This window comes from Aegilops tauschii, chromosome 2 (genome assembly GCF_002575655.3).
Source record: "Aegilops tauschii subsp. strangulata cultivar AL8/78 chromosome 2, Aet v6.0, whole genome shotgun sequence".
NCBI lineage: Eukaryota > Viridiplantae > Streptophyta > Magnoliopsida > Poales > Poaceae > Aegilops > Aegilops tauschii.
In genome coordinates this window covers 19765334-19785514 of record NC_053036.3, presented here as the reverse complement: position 1 = coordinate 19785514, position 20181 = coordinate 19765334, and the positions used below count along the sequence as shown (strand labels likewise).

At 49.5% G+C, this 20181-nt stretch overlaps 1 protein-coding gene across 1 annotated transcript; it reads left to right on the top strand.

The window, feature by feature from the left end:
- The first annotated feature begins 18138 nt into the window (after window positions 1–18138).
- On the top strand, window positions 18139–19851 carry LOC109747370 (putative inorganic phosphate transporter 1-13). Its single transcript, XM_020306443.1, has 2 exons — window positions 18139–18642; window positions 18766–19851. Exons 1-2 carry the CDS (start codon window positions 18139–18141, stop codon window positions 19849–19851), a joined length of 1590 nt encoding a protein of 529 aa, XP_020162032.1.
- Window positions 19852–20181: the final 330 nt, after the last annotated feature.

Sequence of the window (20181 nt, the reverse complement as noted above, 5' to 3'; positions counted from 1 at the left end):
AGAAACTTATGGTACGAGCTGTTTTCTGTTATATATGTTGTTCATAAACTATTGCTTATACACAGTTTTACAGCTGTGATCTTCTTGAAACAGGAACTGCCGAATTCTATTGTTCCTATACAGATGCCTGACCATGGTCGGGTCAGGCTTGCGCTTGGTCACAACATGATGTTTATGTCGACCTACTCAATTCCCCTTGGAGGTGAAAAGATACTTATTCATGGGTGGTCTCAAATAATGAAGGCCCGTCCATCTTGGAGAATAGGACAGAAGATTATGTTCATGCTTTTCCATGGCTCTAAAGCGAATATCCTGTTTATTGACCACGTTGCTTTCAGCTTTGGTTGTTAAGTGCCCCTGCTGGTTTCAGTTAAGGTTGTTAAGTACTCCTGCTGCTTTTACAGTCTGTCGTGTTTCATCAGTCCTATCTTCCTCCAGCCGCCACAACCAAACCAGCGCCGGCGGGGCCGCCTGCTTCCGCCTCCCACGGCTGGCTGCGCCTCAGCGCACGCAACGCTGCCCCATCGTCTCCTAAATCGTTAACGCCAACGTCCTCCGCGCGCTTTGGTGTGCTCGCCGCGACGCCGCCCTCTCGCATTGTCAACATGGTCAACAAACAACAGGAATCGGCAGAAGTACGTGGAGAGGATGACAGTAGGGGCCCACCACGTCAGCGTATGGACAAATAAAATGCTTCCTCCTAGTGTTTTCCTGACATCTGGGACCCATGACATTGTGAGTGTATATAGTCAATAGACAAGAGAACAGCACAAGATCGGCTGACACCTGGGACGTAGCTACTCGAGCAGTATTTTTTTGTGTTTGGTATTGTTGAGACGGAGGAGGGTTTGAACTGGGCTGTGGCCCGTCTAGCCCAGGCTTATATTTTATGTTCACCATGTGACCAGCCCAGCTATTTTTTTCTTTGTGAAAATGAGCCCAGTTTATTTTTTCTGAAGAATACCCAATCCAGGCCTACTTATTTTTCTACGCCCTGATGGGCTGCAACTCTTTCAAGACGCCTGCAAATCTTGAAAGTAATATGAAATGGGTTGTAAATATAAAAACAGATGACAAATTGGCAATTACTTTATAATTTCTGAATTTTTTCACATTTTCAGATTCCTATTTCACTGGGCATTAACCTAATTTAAATATATCTTCAAAGTACTTTAAATCTGGCTCGACATTTCGGTATTAAAAATAGTTTGGAACCCACAGAAATATGCGAAATTGGCCCTGGCCAACCAAAAAAACGACTGCAATAAATTGCACAAGAAGTTGCCATGAGCTATATATAAATTATTAAAAAAAAGAGGGAGTGGTCTGACTTGTGGGCCTGTTTAGTTGACGCGTATGCAAGATTTTTTTAGTTATTATATATGTCAACAAACAATTCTAGCAGACGTAACCATTGGATGTCAATCCAACGGCCGTCGTGTTTCTTCAATCTCTGATCTTCTTGCTCCAGCCGCCAAAGCAGCGCCGGCGGGACCGCCTACTCCCGCCTCCCGTGACCGGCTGTGCTGCCGCGCAGGCCTCAGCGCCCCGACTACTCCCACCGCTGGCCAGGGCTTCCCTCTACTCACCCACACCCCTGTTATTCTGCGGCGACGGCAGCCTCACACCGCAGCCGAACCGGTGAACCCTCGTACTCCTCTTCGCGCGGGCTTCCACTGCCGCGTCTTCCCCGACTCTGCGTCGTCCCCTTCCTAGGCCTCACCGTCGTCCACCGCCGTGGTGCTCTCGGCATGGCGTGGTCAATGTGGTCAACGACCGACTTCCATCGGAAGAGTACTGTACGTGGAGAGGCTGACAGCTGGGTCCACGGCAGCCGCAAGGAACTGCCTCCTTATTACGCGGAAAATAATTATTCCTCCACCTGACAGCAGGGACCCACCGGACGGGCCACCAGTATTTCGCGAAAAAAACGTTTCCCCCTGACTGCTGGGACCCACAGGACGGGCCACCGTATTTCGCGAAAAAAATGTTCCCCCCGCTGTCAGCTCGGACCCACCGGAAGTGCCTCCTTATTACGCACAAAAAAATGAATACCCCCTGCTAGCTGGGACCCACCTTGGTGGGATGCTGACTTGTGGGCCTACTAAGTTGACTGGGACGGAGGCCTTTGTCAACTTTAGTCAATATATGAACGATTCTAGCTCCAGTGACCGTACGATGTCCATCCAACGGCCGTAGTGCTTCTTCGACCTCTGGTCTTCTTGCTCCAGCCGCGCAAAGCAGCGCCGGTCGTGCCGCCTGCTCCTGCCGCCCGTGGCCGGCTGTGATGCCGCGGAGGCCTTACCGCCCCTACTACTCCCACCGCTGGCCAGGCCATCCCTCTACGCACCCACACCCCCTATTATTCTGCGGAGACGACAGCCTCACACAGCAGCGGAACGAGTGAACCCTCATACTCCTCTACGTGTGGGCATCCACTGTCGCGTCTTCCCCGGCTCCGCGTCGTCCCCTTCCTAGGCCTCGCCGTCGTCCACCGTCTTGGTGCTCTCAGCGCGGCGTGGTCAACGAATGGCTTCCATCGGATGTGGACTGTACGTGGAGAGGCTGACAGCTGGGTCCACGGCCGCAGCAAGGAAGTGCCTCCTTATTACGCGCAAAATAATTATTCCTCCACCTGACAGCGGGGACCCACCGGACGGGCCACCGTATTTCGTGAAAAAAACGTTTCCCCCTAACTGCTGGGACCCACCAGCTACATCTTCGCACGCAAGGAAGTGCGTCCGAAAAAAAACGATTCGCCCCCCTGACTGCTGGGACCCACCAGTTACATCTTCGCACGCAAGGAAGTGCGTTCAGGCAAAAAAAACAAAACGATTCCCCCCTGACTGCTGGGACCCAGCAGCTACACCTTCGCACGCAAGGAAGTGCGTCCCGGCAAAAAAAACGATTCGCCCCCTGACTGCTGGGACCCACCAGCTACATCTTCGCAGGCAAGGAAGTGCCTGACAGTCGGGACCCACCTGGTCGAAGCGTACGTAGCGTTGTCATTCTGGTCGCGAACGTGTATGTACATATATACTGGTCGATGTAGAGGCGCGCACGTGTTGTAGTAGAGGCGCGTACGTGTCGTAGTAGAGGCGCGCACGTGGCATGTACACGTACGTACAGCGGCCAGGGTGCAAGAAAGAAAATACAGCCACGTACGTACATACGGGCAGGGTCTCGAACGCCTACTCGCGCATACGTACGGCCAGGCCTCGTGTACATGGCTGGGTCGGAATGGAGAAACAGCGTCGTCGTCGTGTTCATGGGGAGGCAACGGAATGCGTCGTGTTCATGGGGAGGCAACGGAATGCGTCGTGTTCATGGGGAGGCAACGGAATGCGTCGTGTTCATCGGGAGGCAATGGAACGCGTGGGAGCCAACCGGCTGGGTCGGAACGGAATGCGTGGTCGTGTTCAGGAGGGCTTGGACGGAATGGGCGATGGAAACGAGGCCTGGCGTACCGTAAAACGGAGGAAACAGCCTTGTGTTTGACCGGCCACGTTCGGAACGGGGATCCTGTTCATCTGGAAGGGTCTGGCGTACCACAAAACGGAGGAAACGGACCTCCTACGGTCGAAACGGGGGTCCTGTTCATCGGGAGGGGTGTGGCGTACCGCAAAACGGAGGAAACGGACTTGTGTTGGAGCGCTACGGTCGAAACGGGGGTCCTGTTGAGCGGGAGGGGTGTGGCGTACCGCAAAACGAGACTCCACGGGATACTGTTCATCTCCACCGTCGACCTCCTCCAGCCTCCACGGGCTACCGTCGACCTCCTCCAGCCTCCACGGGCACCTGTTCATCCAGCCTCCACCGCGCGCTACTGCACCTGCTACTGTTCAACCACCCCTCCACCGTCTACTGTTCATCCAGCCCTCCACACCACGGGGTGCTGTTCAACCACCCCTCCACGGGCACCCCTCCACCGTCTACTGTTCATCCAGCCCTCCACACCACGGGGTGCTATTCAACCACCCCTCCACGGGCACCCCTCCACCGTCTACTGTTCATCCAGCCCTCCACACCAAGGGGTCCTGTTCATCCAGAGGCAACGCCACCGCTCACTTTTCATCCAACCCCCCCCCCCCCCCGCAACGCTCACTGTTCATCCAATCGATCGGCTTCAGTTAGCAGCAGTAGCAAAGGAATCGCTCGATCGGGTTCACTTAACAGCCATCAATCGATCGCTCGGGTTCAGTAACGCGTAGCCTGCAGTGCAATCGCTCGGGTTCAGTTAGAGCCCAATGCCTCGCTCGGGTTCAGTTAGAGCCAACGCCTCGCACACACGCGCGTACGTGTACGAGAGAAACGCGCATCGCTCGGCCCCCGACCTCCCACCATAACCGGGAACTCCCCGAAATTTTCCTCCCCCTCGCTTCTACCACGGTTTTTTCCGTCATGGACGGCCCAAAGAATGTCATGCAGCTGCGTCTCCGGCCCGCCCAGGACGAAAAGCCCATTTTCTGTCATGATTTTTTGTCATAGAAGTAGGAGCCCACCACATTTATGATGATACCGGGTTTTGTCACAATTATCATCATAGAACAGTCATATGTATGACAGAAAAAAATTCGTTCGGCCTAAAATGTCACGGATGTGTCTTTTTTTTGTAGTGACACTTCTTCTTCCTCCCAAAAAAATCACCATCCAGCTCAAGCACGAGTTCTAGCTCATTTTGCTGCAATTTTCGATCTCCTTGCTGAAAGCACCTCTTGTTGGAAATATGCCCTAGAGGCAATAATAAATGGTTATTATTATATTTCTTTGTTCATGGTAATTGTCTATTATTCATGCTATAATTGTATTGTCCGGAAATCGTAATACATGTGTGAATACATAGACCACAACCGGTCCCTAGTAAGCCTCTAGTTGACTAGCTCGTTGATCAACAGATAGTCATGGTTTCCTGACTATGGACATTGGATGTCATTGATAACGGGATCACGGAGAATGATGTGATGGACAAGACCCAATCCTAAGCATAGCATAAAAGATCGTGTAGTTTCGTTTGCTAGAGCTTTTCCAATGTCAAGTATCTTTTCCTTAGACCATAAGATCGTGCAACTCCCAGATACCGTAGGAGTGCTTTGGGTGTGCCAAACGTCACAACGTAACTGGGTGACTATAAAGGCGCACTACGGGTATCTCCGAAAGTGTCTTTTGGGTTGGCACGGATCGAGACTAGGATTTGTCACTCCGTGTGACGGAGAGGTATCTCTGGGCCCGCTCGGTAATGCATCATCATAATGAGCTCAATGTGACTAAGGCGTTAGTCACGGGATCATGCATTGCGGTACGAGTAAAGAGACTTGCCGGTAACGAGATTGGACAAGGTATTGGGATACCGATGAGCGAATCTCGGGCAAGTAACATACCGTTTGACAAAGGGAATTGCATACGGATTGATTGAATCCTCGACACCGTGGTTCATCCGATGAGATCATCGTGGAGCATGTGGGAGCCAACATGGGTATCCAGATACCGCTGTTGGTTATTGACCGGAGAGGCGTCTCGGTCATGTCTGCATGTCTCCCGAACCCGTAGGGTCTACACACTTAAGGTCCGGTGACGCTAGGGTTGTAGAGATATATGTATGCGGAAACCCGAAAGTTGTTCGGAGTCCCGGATGAGATCCCGGACGTCACGAGAGGTTCCGGAATGGTCCGGAGGTGAAGAATTATATATAGGAAGTCCAGTTTCGGCCACCGGGTGGGGCCACCTATCCCGGAGGGCCCCGTGGGCTGAAAGTGGAAGGGAACCAGCCCTTAGTTGGCTGGGGCGCCCCCCTTGGGCCTCCCCCCATGCGCCTAGGGTTGGGAACCCTAAGGGGGGGAGCTTCCCCCTTGCCTTGGGGGGCAAGGCACCCCCTTTTCCCCACTTGGCCGCCGCCCCACTTGGAGATCTGATCTCCCAAGGGCTGGCGCCCCCCCCCCCAGGGGTCCTATAAATAGTGGGGGGAGGGAGGCCAGCAATACACAGCCTTGGGCGCCTCCCTCCTCCCCTGCAACACCTCTCTCTCTCTCGCAGAAGCTCGGCGAAGCCCTGCCGGAGACCCGCTACATCCACCACCACGCCGTCGTGCTGTTGGATCTCCATCAACCTCTCCTCCCCCTTGCTGGATCAAGAAGGAGGAGACGTCGCTGCACCGTACGTGTGTTGAACGCGGAGGTGCCGTACGTTCGGCACTCGGTCATCGGTGATTTGGATCACGGCGAGTACGACTCCGTCATCCACGTTCATTGGAACGCTTCCGCTCGCGATCTACAAGGGTAAGTAGATGCACTCCCTTCCCCTCGTTGCTAGTACACTCCATAGATGTATCTTAGTGAGCGTAGGAAAATTTTAAATTATGCTACGATTCCCAACACCTCTCACAAAACTGCTTGGGGAGATTGTTCCTTGGTATGTGACTCCTCCATTGGCCCAATTAGTTTTTGTTCTAGTGCTTTATTCATTGCAAATTTGTGCTGCCTAGGTGACCATGTTCTTGAGCTTGCATGTCAAATTAATATGGTTCCAAGTAGTTCTAATGCTTGATATAGTCTCTAGGTACTTGTAGGAGTAGTTGCTATCAATTTTGTTGAGCTTGGTTCAGTTTTATTTGAAGTTACTAAAAATTTCAGAAATTTTCAGAAAATAATGAAGAGATTTTTGAGGGGCTCATCAAGCCGAAACTCGAAGGAAAAGCAAAGTGAAGAAGTAGAGAGGCCCAAATATAATTTGCCTCGCAACGCGGAGGTCCGGCCGTGTGAATGGCCTTCCAATGATTTCTTTAGAGCAGCCGGGATTTATGATGATTTTTATGAATTGGCTGAGAATGCAGGCCTCACCGATTTCCTCCGCGACCAACGCGAACAGTATCTCTTACACACCAATACTTTTGTGCAAAACTTCTACTATTATCCTAAGGAATCACCTCCTTCAATAGAGTTTCATTTATATGATGTGGTTAAGAAGATATCACTAGATGAATTTTGCAAGGTTTGCAAAATACCTTTCAAGGATAGTTTAGAGGAACCACATCGTAAAGATGTGGATGGGTTTATTGACACTATTACTGTAGGGGAAACTAGGAAGGTTTCCGATGCAAGAATCACTAGCATACATTTTCCTGTTTTACACTACTTCGCTATATTTTGCTAGTCGTTGCTTAATTGGTCACGGAAACTATGGAAACCTTAGTGTCCCTGATATTATTATTTTGTTCCATGGTTTATTCTGTGATAACACTGTTAGTATGGGTGGTATTATTGCCAAACGGTTAAGTCTGAACCGTACAAAGGGCCCCATCTTTGGAGGTGTCTATGCTTCACGCCTTGCTGCATATTATAACATACCTATTAGGCACTATGAAAAAGAAGAAAAAATGCTGCCCACTTCTTATTTAGATTAGAAGAGTATGGTAGCACATGACTTTATTGTTAAGAATAGGGAAGGGGCGCTTAAGTACAAATTGTTCTTTGATAAACATCACCCTGAGACTATTACCTTGCCTGCTCCTTCCTTGTTTGATTTATCTGCAGGTCCGTATCTCGTTCCGCTGGCGGCCATTCACGCCTACCGGAACCCTACATCAGCCACAGAGCCGGAGCCGGAACCACAATTTAAACCTCCACGACAATCTAATTACCAGTGGGATCCGGAGATGATTGCCAACCAGTGGCAATCAGAGTCTTCTTCACCTCAGTACGACCCCGGTTATAACTTTGGATATCCGCCAGGCCATCCGTGGCAATAAACCAACTTAGGCCAAAAGCCTAAGCTTGGGGGTGTACGTATTTCTCACCGACATTACATTCATGTTCACACACTCATTGCTATTTGTCGGTGCTCAAACTCTTTCACTGTAATATCCATGCTAGTTTATTTTCCTTTTTCTTGCTTTCTTCTTGTGTGTTTAATAAACCTTGAGAAAAACCAAAAAAATTAGTGTAGCTTTTAGTTAGTTTACTTTCCTTGTTGTAGTAGTAATAATTAAAAAGGAAACCCAAAAAGATTTCATGTTCTTCTTTTGCTTGTTGGGAGCTTTCCCGTGTAAATAGTTTTATTTCTTTTCTTTTCTTTGGGGGTCGATAGGAGAAGACCATGATTAAAATTGTTGAAGTGGCTCTTATATGCATTATTGTTGATTTAACCAAGAGCCCATATTGCCTTGTCTTCTCCTGTTTATTGACTGCTCGCAGAGTCCAGCTTAGTCCAATGCATGTGCACTCTTATTATTTTCACATCGTTCGATCGTGCAAGTGAAAGGCAATTATGACGATATATGATGGACTGATTGAGATAAGAGAAGCTGGTAAATATGATTAGTTCATCGTTCCTGATTCAGCATATTATGAATAAACATGTTTGCAATGACAATTAGAGATCATAGTTACTTATGCCATGCTTGATTAGCTATGAGTTATAATGGTTTACCTTGCATGCCAACATGCTATTAAAATGGTTGTGATGTGGTGTAGTGGGGTGGTATCCTCCTTTGAATGATTTAAGTGACTTGACTTGGCACGTGTTCACACATGTAGTTGAAACAAATCAACATAGCCTTCACGATATTTATGTTCATGGTGGATTATATCCTACTCATCCTTGCACTCAATGTTTATTAGTTTTAATGCATGTTCATGACTGTTGTCGCTCTCTAGTTGGTCGCTTCCCAGTCTTTTGCTAGCCTTCACTTGTACTCAGCGGGAATACTGCTTGTGCATCCAATCCCTTAAACCCCAAAGTTATTCCATATGAGTCCACTATACCATCCTATATACAGTATCTACCTGCCGTTCCAAGTATTTTGTATGTGCCAAACTCTAAACCTTCAAATGAAATTCTATTTTTGTATGCTCGAATAGCTCATGTATCAACTAGGGCTGTCCGTATCTTCCATGCTAGGCGGGTTATTCTCAAGAGGAGTGGACTCTGCTCTTCACTCACGAGAAAATGGCTGGTCACCAGGATGCCCAGTCCCATGCTTTTTTATGCAAACTAGATCAAAATAATTGCAAACAAAACTCCCCCTGGGACTGTTGTTAGTTGGAGGCACTCGTTGTTTCGAGCAAGCCATGGATTGATGCTTGTTGGTTGAGGGGGAGTATAAACTTTACCATTCTGTTTGGGAACCGCCTATCATGTGTGTAGCATGGAAGATATCGCCATCTCTTGGTTGTTATGTTAACAATGAAAGTATGCTGCTCAAAATATTATTTATCTCTATTTCAAAACTGAGCTCTGGCACCTCTACAAATCCCTGCTTCCCTCTGCGAAGGGCCTATCTATTTACTTTTATGTTGAGTCATCACCCTCTTATTAAAAAGCACTAGCTGGAGAGCACCGCTGTCATTTGCATTCATTACTATTAATTTATATTGGGTATGACTATGACTGGATCTCTTTTACCATGAATTACAATGTCTAGTCAGTCTTTGATCTTAAAAGGTGCTCTGCATTTATGTTTTGCGGTCTCAGAAAGGGCTAGCGAGATACCATCCTGTTATATAATATTATGATTGTTTTGAGAAATTGTTGTCATCCGAGATTTACTATTATTGCTCGCTAGTTGATTATGCCATTGATATGAGTAAACATGAGACCTAAGAGTTATTATGAATGTGGTTAGTCATAATCTTTGCTGAAAACTTGAATGTTGGCTTTACATATTTGCAACAACAAGAGCAAACAGAGTTTGTAAAAGTTTTTCTTTATCACTTTCAGTTTATCAACTGAATTGCTTGAGGACAAGCAAATGTTTAAGCTTGGGGGAGTTGATACGTCTCCGTCGTATCTACTTTTCCAAACACTTTTGCCCTTGTTTTGGACTCTAACTTGCATGATTTTAATGGAACTAACCCGAACTGACGCTGTTTTCAGCAGACTTTCCATGGTGTTATTTATGTGCAAAAACAAAAGTTCTTGGAATGACCTGAAACTCCACGGAACTTATTTTTGGAAGATATTCAAAATACTGGAAGAAGAATCCACGTCAGGTGGGCCTCCACCTGTCCACGAGGGTGGGGGGCGCGCCTGCCCCCCTAGGCGCGCCCCCTGCCTGGTGGGCCCCCTGACGCTCCACCGACCTCAACTCCAACTCCATATATTCGTGTTCGGGGAGAAAAAAATCAGAGAGAAGGATTCATCGCGTTTTACGATACGGAGCCACCGCCAAGCCCTAAAGCCTCTCGTGAGGGCTGATCTGGAGTCCGTTCGGGGCTCCCGAGAGGGGAATCCGTCGCCGTCGTCATCAGCAACCATCCTCCATCACCAATTTCATGATGCTCACCGCCGTGCGTGAGTAATTCCATCGTAGGCTTGCTGGACGGTGATGGGTTGGATGAGATTTATCATGTAATCGAGTTAGATTTGTTAGGGTTTGATCCCTAGTATCCACTATGTTCTGAGATTGATGATGCTATGACTTTGCTATGCTTAATGCTTGTCACTAGGGCCCAAGTGCCATGATTTCAGATCTGAACCTATTATGTTTTCATGAATATATGTGAGTTCTTGATCCTATCTTGCAAGTCTATAGTCACCTACTATGTGTTAGGATCCGGCAACCCCGAAGTGACAATAATCGGGACCACTCCCGGTGATGACCATAGTTTGAGGAGTTCATGTATTCACTATGCGTTAATGCTTTGGTCCGGTACTCTATTAAAAGGAGGCCTTAATATCCCTTAGTTTCCTCTAGGACCCCGCTGCCACGTGTAGGACAAAATATGTCATGCAAGTTCTTTTCCATAAGCACGTATGATTATATTCGGAATACATGCCTACATTACATTGATGAATTGGAGCTAGTTCTGTGTCACCCTATGTTATGATTTTTACATGATGAACCGCATCCGGCATAATTCTCCATCACCGATCCAATGTCTACGAGCTTTTCACATATTGTTCTTCGCTTATTTACTTTTCCATTGCTACTGTTACAATCACTACAAAACCCAAAAATAATACTTTTGCTATCGTTACCGTTACTTCCATATTACTTTGCTACTAAATACTTTGCTGCAGATACTAAGTTATCCAGGTGTGGTTGAATTGACAACTCAACTTCTAATACTTGAGAATATTCTTTGGCTCCCCTTGTGTCGAATCAATAAATTTGGGTTGAATACTCTACTCTCGAAAACTGTTGCGATCCCCTATACTTGTGGGTTATCAGCTAGCTGGGCTCGAACATCTTTCGACTCTTCACCCAATGCATTGTTGGAATCCTGAAGCTTGTTTTTCTCGTCTCTGACGCAGGTCAGCACACGCTCGCCTGTGGCGTGTTGCCTTTTCGCCTCTTTTTCTCCCTCTTGGGCGATCTTCAACTTCTCTTCAAGTTGATCAGACGACCCTATTATGCGATCAGCAGCAGCATTAGCACAGTTGGTACACAATTATTGTTCCTCGGTGGAGGGGAACATCACTAGAAGACGACTTCTTCACGTTTTCCAGTTCGGCGGTAGCAGCTTTTAGCTGCGCCTGACACTGCTCCAGCTCTTGGGCTAGCAGGCCATTCTTCTCTGCAAGGACCTGGTTGTTCAACGATCCATAAATCAGTTGTGCCAACTGCTTTCAGTCTCGGGGGCTACGGGCATATGGTTATCCTTTTTTGGACAAAGAAAACTATGTTCGCTGAAAAACATATTTTCCCCTGTGGAGCACGGTACAGTGCGGTGGGTGAGGCAGAATAAACGCACCATTTTAGAGAAGGCGTTTCTGGATCACTTACCTGTGAAGCAGGAAGAAGGCCAGGGTAGTCGGCGGTGATGGCCACTTCTGTGCCGTCATAGCTCGCCTGGTAAAATACCCCCTCTGCGAGTATCACGAATATGTTCGGATCCTGTTCAAAACCGGGGTCAAGCTCCCGGTTGTGGTTCTCCGGCTATGGGGCGGGACTATAAAGTCCTTCGGTGACCTTCCGCCAGTGCTGTCATAACAGACGGATTTGAAATTTATCAAAAATAATTCGGAAGCGAAATGAGTGAAACAGAGGGGTTGAGGCTTACCCAACTGGGAGGATTATACATAGAATACCCATCTCTGCGCTTAATGCGACGAAATTCCTCTTCTCCTCCTTTAAACAGCTCGGCCAATATCTTGGCCAGAGCGGCGGAGGTGTCTGGGCCTTTCCGGCCACAGCGGGAGGCGTCATCTTCTCCGTTATAGTGCCACATTGGCAGCCCTCTGTATTGAAGCGGCTGAACCCCTCGCACTATGGAAATCTCCATCACTTCGACTATTGTTAGTCCGGACTAAGCGAGCATCTTTATCTTGCTCAGGAGCTGACGAACTTCCGCGCTGTCATCCTCTTCACGACTCCGGGGACGCCAACTGTGGCGTTTCTTCAGCAGAACACTCGCGAATTTAGGAAGACCCTTTCGAACCGGGTCAGGAAGTGCGACGTCCTTAATATAGAACCATTCAGAAGGCCATTCTTCAGATGCCTTAATTGGTGTGCCGGACGGATATCCGGTATCGGCGATACGCCACACTTCGGCTCCGCCCACTTCAAATATTGACCCCTCATGATTAAGCGGGACAAGACATAACAGTTTCCTCCACAGCTCAAAATGGCCTTCAATTCCCATGAATAATTCGCATAAAGCGACATAACCCGCAATGTGCAGAATGGAGGCAGGGGTGAAGTTGTACAGATGGAGGCCATAGTATTCCAGAAGCCCTCGAAGGAACGGATGGATGGGAAATCCAACGCCTCTTAGCAGGTAGGGGATGAAACATACTCGCTCTCCCCCGGATGGATTGGGAAAGTCCTCTGCCTGAGTCTCACTGTTGAAGAAGTCTAGCCCCGGTCGAACAGGGACTAGATCTGCAGGAAGAAGAAATCCCTGCGTTTGCAGCTTCGTCAATTGGCTGTGGGACACTGAACACCTCTCCCACTCGCCTTTCTCTGGGCCGGAACGGGTGGAGGAGCTGGGGACGCTAGCCATCTGTAATGGTTTCTCTCAAACAGTCTCCAGGGATTTTCTCTGCGTGGTGCCTAATGGATCTAGGATCCAATCTCTTTAATAGGCGCTCTTCCTTGCATGGATGGGGTGTTATCTACAAAAATACCCTGATCTTCCACCTTCGCTCGACGCGTGGAAGATGAAGTTATTTAACACGCAGAAGCCGAGGGGAGCGACATTGGGTCAATGGCCGAATACTTTACTTGGAGATCATTAAAGGAGGAACCCGCCTTGCAATGCCGAAGACAATTTGTGTGCCGAACACCTCGCAATTGAAGACTGGTTCGGGGGCTAATAAGGGAGTCCTGGACTAAGGGATCCTCGAGCGTCCGGCCTATTATCCATTGGGCCGGACTGACGGGCTGTGAAGACCGAAGACTGTACCCGTGTCCGGATTGGAATCTACTTGACGTGGAAGGCAAGCTTGGCAACCGACTATGTAGATTCCTTCTTGTGTAACCGACTCCATGTAAACCCTAGATCCCCCCGGTGACTATATAAACCGGAGGGGTTAGTCCGGAAAGGAGAACACATTACCATAGTCATATAGGCTAGACTTTTAGGGTTTAGCCATTACGATCTCGTGGTAGATCAACTCTTGTAACACTCATATTCATCAAGATCAATCAAGCAGGAAGTAGGGTATTACCTCCATAGAGAGGGCCCGAACCTGGGTAAACATCGTGTCCCCCGTCTCCTGTTACCATCGATCCTAGACGCACAGTTCGGGACCCCCTACCCGAGATCCGCCGGTTTTGACACCGACAAACGCCGCCAGCTGCGCGTCGTGCGCGCCCCCAAACACAGTATGGCCACGCCGATGGGACAGCGACAGTGTCGGCCCCTGCATTTCCGTCGCGGACCTCACGCCCACCGGCGACAGAAAGGTCGCAGACTCCGCCAAGGATGAGTACGGCATGGGAGGCGGCAGGGCCTTGTGTCCCAAGTGGGTCGGTCCATCTCTCTTGTTCTACTCTTCCTCGCTGGCGATATAGCAAACACATGGCACTCTTTGGCGTCCTTGATCCTTCGAGATATGCCTTGACTCGACCATCTACCTCGTGCTCCAGTACTAGGACTTCATTTCTGGCGAGCGGCAGCGCCTTTGTCAACAGAAACATCATCTTTTAACTTCAATAGTACTACAGCCTCTATTAGTATTAAACTGCAAAAACGACATATACTTAGGAACAGAGGGTGTAGCTTCTTGCTGGATGCACACTAGCTTCTTACTTCTCTCTCGAAATAGGCTTTCACCACGTTTTATAAATAAAGCAATGAACCAGAGTACATGGCCGGACGATACAATATGGTAGGGAGGCCCTCGTACACAGCAGATCAACAGATAAAACATAAGCCTAGAACAATCCTAACACCTCGCCGAGGCTCGGACAGGACACCTAAGCTCAAAGACAACGCCCCAGGAGAGTTACGGCGCGAAGCGTCGTCGCTGCTGAGTCTAAGAACAGACAACGGTTTTCACCGTAAGCCCTCGCACAGGTACGGGATCCACAACGCCGTCTTCAAGAAGCAAGCAGCACCCATAGTGTAAGTGCATCTAGTGCCACCCCTAGTTGGTTTTGGAGTATTGACGAAAAACTTGGTTGAGGGACTAATGTGTTTGTGAGAATTGCAGGATAACACAGGTAGTAGTCCCTCATTGATTCCGTTTACCTACCAGAGATGACCCCTAAAAATGTATGAAGACATTGCAGACAATGGTGGTCCGTGAAGAGATTCACATTGAAGACTATGACATGAGAAGACATCGCATGAAGACTATGGAGTGCGAAGACATAGTTATTTAGTAGGTTCCTTTTCTTCTTTGTTGAGTCATAGGAACCACCGCACTGTTAACTGGGGTCCAAGTGAACAAAGTCAGAGTGACTGAAGTGATGCTCAACCAAATCCTTTGTCTTCGAGTGAAGACAATGAGAGCAAATCTTATCCAGAGCTAGATGAGTCAGCTTTTCTTGTAGCCCAAGTCAAGCTGCTGCGTGTGTTTGAAATCTGACCGTTGGACACGTGTCAGTTCCTTAGTGACCCAGGGTCATTTCAGACAAATCGGGTCGGGTTGCCTCCTGGCTATAAATAGCCCACCCCCTACACCATAAATTAGTGGCTGCTCAGAGTTAGTACACGGCTTTTGTTGTTTGAGAGCAACCCACCTCCGAAGCATTTGAGAGAGAGATCCTTGCGAGGACAAAGCCCAAAACACCCATTGCCAAAGAGTGTTAGGCATCACTGATGTCTTTCTGTCCACGTGACTTGAAGACTTGTTACACTTGAGGACTGTGAATCCTCCAGCCGGTTAGGCGTCGCGTTCTTAGCATCCAAGATTCATTGTGGATTGCCGATGAACGAAGTCTATGAAGGTTTGGAAGTCTACCTTGAAGACTTACCAGAGTGATTGGGCAAGGACTAAGTGTCCTTAGCTCAAGGGGAATAAGGTGAAGACGCGGTCTTCTGAGTTGAATCTCAGTCTCCCTAACCAGACGTACGGTTGTCACAGCAACTGGAACTGGTCCAACAAATCCCTGTCCTCACCAAGCAACTAGTTCTATCTCTTACCTCTCTTTACTTACAGTTTGTCTTCGTGAAGTCATTGCCTGCTTGCTTGATCTGATTGACTTCACTGTGTGACGACTATTGTTGTTTGGCTTCATACTATCTTCCATCCTGATCCATACTACCTAGCTGTCGATAGTCTACGTGCTTTCACTTTATTGCTTACTTGACTATGGCTTGTCTAGTGTAGTTTACCTTCCGCTGCATATCAATAGGCTCATATCTACTGTCTGTCTTCAAAGCCCCTGTGTTTTGAAGACTTTCATAAAAATTGCCTATTCACCCCCCCTCTAGTCGATAACTAGCACTTTCACATAGGCGTCATCATCGTCGGCACCAGAAGCGCGGAGCTTTCACTCGGTCACTCGCCTACACCACCACAAGGAGACCCGGCCACTAGCACAACGATGGTCAAGCTTGCCCACCCCAGATCTGGGCACTGCTAGAGCAGACCTGAGCCTCCCGTCACTACATCCCTAGTCGCCCTCACGACCTAAAGATGGAGCCACCACCGCAACCATGAAGCCTGCTAGAAAGCCAACCATGAGGCCCGCCGTCTGGGGCCGCCGCCCCGGCATCCAAGCCCCAAGGAACCATCGACCATCTCCGTCACGAGCACTCGACCACACTAGTAAGAGTGAAAGGGATCACCTTTCACTCCTAGCCCGGCATCAGCCATCGGGTTTGGGGAGGCACCTCCGCAGTAGGAAGCGCCCACGCCTGTATCCCCATCCGGTCCCGGTGGACCAGGGGGAGACAACCTGTTGATTACCGACGGCCACCGTTGAGCACGCTCGAACGACGCCATGTCTGTGGTCAATGGTGCTGATCTGTACGACGACATGGCGACGCCCGACGAGCAATCTCGGATCGACGCCACCAACGCGCAAAAAGGAAGAAGAGCACTAATGAATAAGCTTGCACCCCGTGCGGACCAAGTCGGCTCCCTACAACTACGCGCCATCGAACCACATCCACCACCGCATACCGGATCCGCACCGTCATGACAAGCCGAAGAGACAAATCGCCAGCACCGACCTCCTGAAGCATGGACCACCACTGCCAAAGAGCAGCAGGGTGCCCCGCAGCCGCCCGAGGGATCCCAAGCAGCACCACCTCGCCGGAACTACGCCACCCTGCCAGATCAGCCCCAGATCCAGGCCGCCGGCCCGAGTCCGCTGCCCACCATGCCGCCCGCCCGAAGAGCGAGCTGCCGCACCCCGTAGCGCCCCAAACTGTGCCGCCACGACGCCCGCAGACCGCCAGGCCGCCAGATTGGGCTACCCGATGGTGCCCGCATCCGCCAGAGTGCCGCCGCGCGAAGCCGCCGCACAGCCTGCTCGCGCACTTGGCCCCGCCGCCTGCGCGGCCGCGCACGCCGTCACCACCCACGTCTGCTGCCACGCCGCCGGCCCCTCGCGAGCACGGCGCCACCGCCCGGCCAGATGGTCCCGCCCCAACCCCTGTCTGAGCAAAGGGGGGAAAAGCTTCCGGCCGCCGCCAGGGCTTTGCCTCGCGGCGCTAGCCGGCGGCGGCGGGGGAGGGAGACAAGACGGGGAAGAGGGAGGCCGGCGGCTAGGGTTGGCTCGCTCGGCCGACCGCGGGGCCGACGCGAGGGGGAGAGGGGAAAGGGGATGAAAGAATCAGACCAGCTACCTACTTCACCGGGCTGCACTACCTCACAACAGGAGGTGTTCTCGCTCGCAGCTGGTCTCCGTGGTCCGCAGTCACCATCGCTTGCAAGTTGCAGTCAACTACATTGGTAATATCAGTCTAACGGAACCGGAATCTGCACCAGATTCCGGAGGATATACCCTAAGACGCGTGTGATCTCAACATGTCGCGTCAGCGTGTCACAGACCCTCTAATATATTCTCAAGACGCACCAATCATTTCTTGCATGGATGAACACAAAAAAATTAATTATTACTAGTTGGTTCCTGCCGTCCAAGCTAGACTTCGTGGTTCGTACGTACGAAGACCGGCGGCAGATTCCTGCCAACTTCGTCGCTCACATACTCCACAGGTTAAATAGTATTCCACAGGTTAAATAAAGATCAAGTACGTAATTTTCACTAGATCCACAGGTTAAATAGTATTCCAGTGACATATTTTTTTCCACAATGTCAAGAATACATTCACCATTAGTCTTTCAGTTCCATGAGTTCTTTTAGATTTTTAGTTTCATGAGTTTGCATCAGATAGCGCATGGAGATTTCGGCCGTTTCTCAAATATTTATTCCTCTAAACCTTGTGGCCATCTGGACGATGCAGCTACACATCCAACATGGTCTCGGATCTTTGCAGTTAACCTTATGCTAGTGTCTTGGTGCACAATCATATTCTAACATCTTGGCAACGCATGCAGGGCAACATATGTCCCTTAGGAGACAACCATGAACTGTCTTAGGAAAATAAACTAAGTAGTAAGACCATGAACTCTCTTAGGAAAACAAACTAATTATTAGTAGCACCAGAACACTAATAATTGAACTAAACCTTAACTGCGTGATAGCAACGTACCATGTCATATATATATATATATAGGAGTAGATATCTACCGGGAAGAATATCACTGCAACAACACCGAACGGCAGGAGAGTAGCAAGGAACCATGGCTCGCAACCAGCAGCTGAGGGTGCTGCAGGCACTGGACGTGGCGAGGACGCAGCTGTACCACTTCATGGCGATCGTGATCGCCGGCATGGGCTTCTTCACCGACGCCTACGACCTCTTCACCATCTCCCTTGTCGCCGACCTCATCGACCACAGGTACTACCCAGATGGCCAGAGAGGAGACTACCTCCCCGTCCTCATCAACGCCGTCTCCCTCTGCGGCACTGTGCCTGGGCAGCTCGTCTTCGGCTGGCTCGGCGACAAGATGGGCCGGAAGCGCATATATGGCGTCACTCTGCTCCTCATGATCTTCTGCTCCCTCGCCTCCGGCTTCACCTTCGGCAAGAGCACTAACAAAAGCGTCGTGACCACACTCTGCTTCTTCCGCTTCTGGCTAGGCTTCAGTATCGGCGGCGACTACCCGCTGTCGGCCACCATCATGTCTGAGTATGCTAGCAAGAGGACCCGCGGTGCCTTCATGGCCGCCGTTTTCGCCATGCAAGTAAGAATCTAGTATATGTTTAGATGTATAAAGGAAGAGGATTATGGCCTCCCTGTCTGACCTGCCTTACATACGTGTATATGAGTTCTACATTCACCAAACTTTATTTCCAACTAATTCCAGGGTTTCGGAAACGTTGCTGCGGGGCTAGTTGGCACGATCACATCAGCAGCCTTCGTGAACTCATCGCAGGACAAAATTGATTATGTCTGGCGCATTGTTCTCATGTTTGGTGCCATTCCTGCACTCCTCACCTACTACTGGCGCATGAAGATGCCAGAGACGGCACGGTACACCGCCCTCATAGCCAAGGATGCAAAGATGGCCGCATCAGACATGTCTGCCGTCCTCCACATGCCCATCGTTCCTGAAGATGACGGCGTCAACGAGCTCGCCAGCCAGGACCAATATGGCCTCTTCTCCTCAGAGTTCCTCCGCCGTCACGGGCTCCACCTCCTTAGCACCGCCGTCTGCTGGTTCGTCCTTGACGTCACCTTCTACTCCCTCAACATGTTTATGAAGGACATCTTTACTAAAGTCAGGCTGCTTGACATTGACGATGACCTTCTTAAGGTATATTGTCAAATGGCTAGCCCACCTGTGGCGCCAGGATATCATAAATCCGACAATCCGTTCAAGCGAACGATACGCATCACTGGAGTGCACACGGCCATCGCAGCGGCATGTACATTGCCAGGGTACTTCTTCGCGGTGGCCTTCATTGACCGCATAGGACGCGTGAAAATCCAATTGCTCGGCTTCACCATGATGACGGTCTTTCAACTTTGCCTTGCCATCCCTTATCCTAAATGGCTAGAATGCAACAGAAACAAATATGGATTCGCCGTCCTGTATGGCTTCACCTTTTTCTTCGCCAACTTTGGGCCAAACACTACGACTTTCATCCTTCCAGCAGAACTCTTCCCGGCACGGTTGCGCTCCACATGCCATGGTATATCAGGTGCGGTCGGGAAGATCGGCGCCGTCGTCGGCGTGTTTGCCTTCCACTTGTTGAGGAACCAATTCAGGACCTTGCTGTTTGTCCTTGTTGGTTGCAATCTAGTTGGCATTATGTTCACTCTTCTATTGCCGGAAACCATGGGTAAATCTCTTGAGGAGATTACTGGAGAGACAGAAGAAGGTCAGACTCTGGATGATGAAGCTACAACGGTCAACGCAGACGACGGCATACACGTTGTGCCTGTTTAATTAACTTTGTTGATTTCATTGATCAATCTAGATGTGTCTTGTACTCAATAGGTTGCCTTGGGGATGGTACATGAAAGTGTATTTTCATCCTAATTATCTTGATTATTGTGTATAAGAATATAAATTGGAATTTGATATTAATAACTGAAACTGGGGATCAACGATTTTCATGTCTGGGAACAAACTATGGTTTTTTTCTAGAAGGTGTCGGACGAGCGAACGGTAATGCACGACTGTACTGTGGATACCACCAATGTGTCGCTAACCATATCTCAAGTGTGCATAATGAGTGGGTGTGTATGATGCTTGCCAAAAACCATGGTCACCAAC